This window comes from Microtus ochrogaster, unplaced genomic scaffold (genome assembly GCF_000317375.1).
Source record: "Microtus ochrogaster isolate Prairie Vole_2 unplaced genomic scaffold, MicOch1.0 UNK106, whole genome shotgun sequence".
NCBI classification, from domain to species: Eukaryota; Metazoa; Chordata; class Mammalia; order Rodentia; family Cricetidae; genus Microtus; species Microtus ochrogaster.
Window position 1 is genome coordinate 218982 of NW_004949204.1, and position 5751 is coordinate 224732.

General features: G+C 52.0%; 2 protein-coding genes across 2 annotated transcripts in view; one reads left to right on the top strand and one right to left on the bottom strand.

The window, feature by feature from the left end:
- The window catches only part of CUNH2orf70 (chromosome unknown C2orf70 homolog), a 17830-nt gene extending 15190 nt beyond the window's left edge, over positions 1-2640 (top strand). The window contains exons 3-4 of the mRNA XM_005371331.2: positions 261-373; positions 2496-2640. Of these exons, the coding sequence (XP_005371388.1) occupies positions 261-373; positions 2496-2640 (258 nt within the window). The remainder of the gene's footprint in view (positions 1-260; positions 374-2495) is intronic.
- Positions 2641-5345: 2705 nt separating this feature from the next.
- Positions 5346-5751, bottom strand: part of Cib4 (calcium and integrin binding family member 4) — a 57520-nt gene continuing 57114 nt past the window's right edge. Inside the window, exon 7 of the mRNA XM_005371332.3 lies at positions 5346-5455. Within this exon, the coding sequence (XP_005371389.1) occupies positions 5425-5455 (31 nt within the window). The 3' untranslated portion in view covers positions 5346-5424. The remainder of the gene's footprint in view (positions 5456-5751) is intronic.

Below are 5751 nucleotides of genomic sequence, written 5' to 3' on the forward strand. Positions count from 1 at the left end.
GTGGACAGCGGTGTGCTCAGGGCATGCTTGTGTGGACAGCGGTGTGCTCAGGGCATGGTTGTGTGGACAGTGGTGTGCTTAGGGCATGCTTGTGTGGGCATGAGGCATTGAGGACATCTGGTTAGCCATTGAGCTGAGTCCCAGGATCCCTGGAGATTCTGCCAGGAGCATGGGAGGAGACTTCTCACTCCTGACTAGGTACAGCCGGGAACGGGGTGACGCAGTAACACCCCGTTGTGTGTTCTTTCACTGAACTGTAGACAGTACAACAGCAGCGGCAGTACTACAAGGACAAGACTGGCACGGTGCCCCGTGTTCCCTACTTCGTGCTGCCTGTGAAGGAGCAGAGCCGGTACCCCCTACCCACAGACTTGTGAGTGTCTCTGTCTTCCTCCCTGTTGGGAACACCCATACACACACATCCACAGGGCACCCACTCCTCATCCAGCCCTAGAGCCCTAACACTCAAAACCAATTAGCAACCTAAGCTGTGGTGCCTGCTGTGCAGAAGCAGTTGCATTGCAGAGAAGGTCCCAGGCCCAGGACCTGGTGGAGGGAGAATGCCAGGAACCTGTGTGGGCACAATCAGGAAGTTCTTTCCTGACAAGGTGCATACTCCACAGCCTCTGCTAGTGGGAACCTGCCCTCTGTTTCCTCTGCAAAGGCCTGGTCTCAAAGCTGCACCAGTTAAACCTGGAGCTGCTGCTGCCCTCTGGTGGTTGAATGGGATACTACATCCACTAGAGATGGGCTTGCTACCCCCACCTTCTCGCCCTCTCCTGTGGAGCCCAGCCTGGGTTGTTCTGGGAACCTACTTGCACACTAAGAACCTGAAAACATCTTAAAAGCTTAACTAGCCAAGTAAAAACATGTGAGAAAGCATGTTACAGCCTAGCCCTTACGCCTGGGCTTATCTGGGAGAGCCTCAGCCCACCTCCAGGTCATACCTATTTTACTCTGTAAGGTGAGCCAGGCAGTGTCTTTCCTCTTGCCACTCAAGGGATCACAAGCTTATTCCTAGGCGACTGTGGCTTTGGTAGAGCGGCGGGTTGTGCCTGGTTAGAGACGCAACACTCCAAGCCCATTCGTTCTTCACCCATCTCTTGCATCCCACCTCCCTTTTCTGGGGAGGGGCTCTTAGGAGGTCAGTGGGCAGGTTTGGGGCTCCAACCCTCCCTAAGCCCTGTGTACCTCAAGAGCCCCGGCCTCAGCATTCAGCTGTCGATAAGCAACTGTTCCTACACCATTCGATAGATTCTGCAGACATTGTCCCACTGCCTCTAGAAGTGCCTCTCTGTGGATAAACAGGTAAACTGAGTCCAGCGAGGACCTTAGGAGCTTGTGCTGGGTGGCCTGGTGGTTGGGGTCCTAGTCTGGGAAGAGACCCATGTCTGCTACCATCAACTCAGCCTTTGAGTTGACCTTCTTTCTAATGAGGCGATTCTGAGTGTGTCTCCATGGAGACAGGTCTCCTGGCATTGTGCCAGATGTGTTCTTCTTGAATCTTCAGACCCACTAGATCTTGTTTTTGTTTTTTCACCAAATTACCTGGTAGTCCATAAGACAGTGCCATGCCTGACCCAGACAGTTAATCTTAAGTGCCTAGGAAAGGTCAATGACCAGTTTTATAGCCTAAAGAGTCTCTACCTTTCTGGAATTCCATCACCACCATCACCACCACCATCACCACCACCACCATCACTACCACCATCACCACCACCACCATCACTACCATCACCACCACCACCACCATCACTGCTATCACCACCACCACCATCACTGCCATCACCTCCAGCACCATCACCACCACCACCATCACTGCCATCATCACTATCACCACCACCAGCAACATCATCATCATCACTGCCACCACCACATCACTGCTATCACCACCACCATCACTGCCATCACCACCAGCACCATCACCACTACCACCATCACTGCCATCATCACTATCACCACCACCAGCAACATCATCATCATCACCGCCATCACCACCATCACTGCCATCATCACCACCACCACCACCATCACCACCACCATCACTACCATCACCACCATCACCGCTATCATCACCACCACCACCACCATCACTACCATCACCACCATCACTGCCATCACCACCATCACTGCCATCACATTCACCATCCATCACCACCATCATCGCTACTGTAACATCACTATTGACCACCATCTCCTAGAACAGCTGAGTGTTTACTCCTTGCCTTGCTTTATGTTAGGTGCCTTCTCTGCGGAGCTTCATTTAGAACAAAACCAATAGTGTAACAGTAACAGCATCTCACTGTTACATGGGTTTGCTTCCAGCAGGAGATGGGACCAGCATCCATACCCAGGTCCATGTGACTTTGCAGATGTCACACTGCTGAATGGCCACAGGGCCACAAAGCCCTTGTGGGTACATGGGGTTATGGTGAACACTCTTTACCCTTCCCACCAGGCACACTGCCTGATGACTGTCCCATCCTTACCCCCAGGCCTCCTCTGAGCCCGAAGAGTAAGTGGCACCTTCTCAGAGTGTCCCCTGACTACCTGAAGCCCTACCAGACCTTCCCATCGGGGAAGAGAGTCTCCTCACAAGAGCGGCAACGGAGGGACCTTTACTTCGAGTTCAGAGCCTGAAACCAAGTGGCTGACACCAGGGAGCCTTGGCCTGACCAGGCTGGCTTGCTTGAAATAAAATCTTCAGCCACAAACACACCACGTGCCTCTCCTTTGGGTCCTGTCACCATGCATCCTGCGCAGCTGGGAGAGCCAAGCCTAAGAGAGTCAAGCTAAGATGCAGTGTTAGCTGCAGTGGGCCACCCAACTGCTCCCAAGTTGAGGCAGGTGGGATTGGAGGGTCTGACAAAGGTCAGGTTCACACATCTGCCCAGGCAGGTCCCTCAGGCGTGGAGACCTCACATCTGCTTTCACTAGCATGATTGAGAACACCTAGCCCGCATCTGGAAGTGGGTGCCACAGCTTCCAAATAGCTGCCCTGGGTGTTCACGCTTAGCCAACTTTTTTTCTTTTCTCAGTCTAGGACCCCAGCCTGTGGGATTTTGCCACTCACATTCTGAGTGGGATTTCCACCCTCTGTTAACTGACTCCACAAACACCCTCTCTGATGTATGCAAAGGTGTGTGTCACTCACTCCATAGGTGTTTCTTTGTCCACTCAGATTGACAGTCAAAATAAGCCTCACTCATGGGAAGGAACTGTCCCTGGAGCCTTGGTGTTATTTAATTGACCCTTATGATAACTTGTAAGCACAGCATCTCACTGAAGATGTGGAACTTTCAGGATGCTGAGAAAGTTGCCCAAGCACACACAGTAAGGAAAGGACACAGACAAGATTTGAACCAGGTTTCTGGGAATCCCCAGTCCTGGCTTCTCACACAGCCAATGTGGAGACAGAAGGGGTCTTTATGATCCTGAGGGGCCTGGCAGTGGGGCAGCTTTGCACGGACTGGCAGGAGCCAGCTGAGTGGGCATCTACCCTTGAGCTTAGGTCTTTTTTTTTTAAGTTTTTTTGAGACAGGATTTCTCTATGCATCCCTGGGTGTCCTGGAACTCGCTCCCCAGACCAGGCTGGCCTTGAACTCAGAGATCTACCTCCCTTTGCCTATCAAGTGCTGGCACTAAAGGCATGTGTCACCACCACCCAACGAAGACCTAGAGGGGTGAGCTGGAACTAAATACTCTTTTTTTTTCTTTATATTTATTTATTTATTAAAGATTTCTGTTTCTTCCCCGACACTGCCTCCCATTTCCCTCCCCCTCCCCCAATCAAGTCCCCTTCCCTCGTCAGCCCAAAGAGCAATCAGGGTTCCCTGCCCTGTGGGAAGTCCAAGGACCACCCACCTCCATCCAGGTCTAGTAAGGTGAGCATCCAAACTGCCCAGGCCCCCCAAAGCCAGCACGTGCAGTAGGATCAAAAACCCATTGCCATTGTTCTTGAGTTCTCAGTAGTCCTCATTGTCCGCTATGTTCAGCAAGTCTGGTTTTATCCCATGCCTTTTCAGACCCAGGCCAACTGGCCTTGGTGAGTTCCCGATAGAACATCCCCATTGTCTCAGTGTGTGGGTGCACCCCTCGCGGTCCTGAGTTCCTTGCTCGTGCTCTCTCTCCTTCTGCTCCTGAATGGACCTTGAGATTTCTGTCCGGTGCTCCAATGTGGGTCTCTGTCTCTGTCTCCTTTCATCGCTTGATGAAGGTTAATATTCAGGAGGATGCTTATATGTTTTTCTTTGGGTTCTCCTTCTTATTTAGCTTCTCTAGGATCACTAACTATAGGCTCAATGTCCTTTATTTATGGCTAGAAACCAAATATGAGTGAGTACATCCCATGTGGAACTAAATACTCTTAACCTGGCCACAGGGAGTGGATGCCAAGGTCACAAGCCTAGGCGACCTTTGAGGGTCAACGTGACAGCTTGACCCTCCTAGGAGACTTTAACAGGGCAGAGAGTAGGATGTAACGGCCCTATAGGTGGTTCTGGGGAGGAAATCTCCACTCAGGAGTGCGCTATACCATTGGGCTCCCCCAGCCTTCCAGCCCCTCCTGGATTAGATCAAAGCGACTTCATGGAGCACTGGGTGTCTATTGCCTCCAATCGGGTGAGTCAAGACATAAGACAGAGCTCAAGTGCACACTGTGAGAAAGTAACTCTTCCTGTGTAACCCGTGCTCATCTACCTCCCTTGGGACCACAGAGATGAGAAAAACCACGTGCCCAGCAGGTAGCCCATCTGGCAGCTCCCACAAGTTCCCATGGTGCACCTCTCTTGTGTCCCCGAGTCTCCAGCCAGCTGGACCCCAAAGTGTCCCCAGAGTGGCCAAATTCATGGCAGGGCTTGGCTGAATAGCAAAGCAAATAAGCCCTGAATGCTGGTCACACATGGTCCCATCCCCAGAGCCCAAGAGTGGCAAGCAGGGCCAAGATGTCTTCTCTGTGGGAGGAAGACAGAGAAGCCAGGCGCCAGCTGGAATGACAGCTATGCGCACATCCCTGATGCTGCTCTGGGAGAGGATGGGTCACGGGTGGGCTCCAGAGGAGGGAAGGTCGAATATTTTCCTTCTGAACTTTGTTCTATTTGGCTCGATCCTCTCCTCTGACACGGGTTGAGGCTTGAACTCTGTCCTAAAAAAGATCAGCATCCTGGCTAGCGTGGAGTTTTTGGCAAACCTGAGTCCTAGAATGAGCAGTTCTCAGCACCAATGCCCTGTGCAGGACCTGCCTTCCAAAGGCGGTGGGCATGACAGAGCTGGGGAAAACATTTCTTTTTATTTATTTAGTGAACATTCTACAGGTGAAGGAGGGACAGGGACAAGCCATCCTTCAAGTCAGATTCCACCGTGCCAGGGCCCAGGGGAGGTCCAGTGGTCTTCCTCGAGGCTGCTGGGCCAGAGGGTACCTCCATATCAACATCCCCAGAAATGAATCCGAAAGGAGCTGGAAGGAAGAATCCAGAGATATTTGAGGGCCCCATCAGGGCCTGTTTCTGTAGGTAATAGTCCCAGCCGACTCAGACCACGCGTGTGTGTGTGTGTGTGTGTGTGTGTGTGTCTGTGAGTGCCTGTATGTCAGTGTGTCTGTGTGTCAGTGTGTCAGTGTGTGTGTCTGTGTGTCAGTGTGTCAGTGTGTGTGTCTGTGTGTCTGTGTGTGTGTCTCTGTGTGTGTCTGTGTGTGCCTGTATGTGTCAGTGTGTGTGTCTGTGCATGGGTGTGTATGAGTGTCAGTGTGTCTGT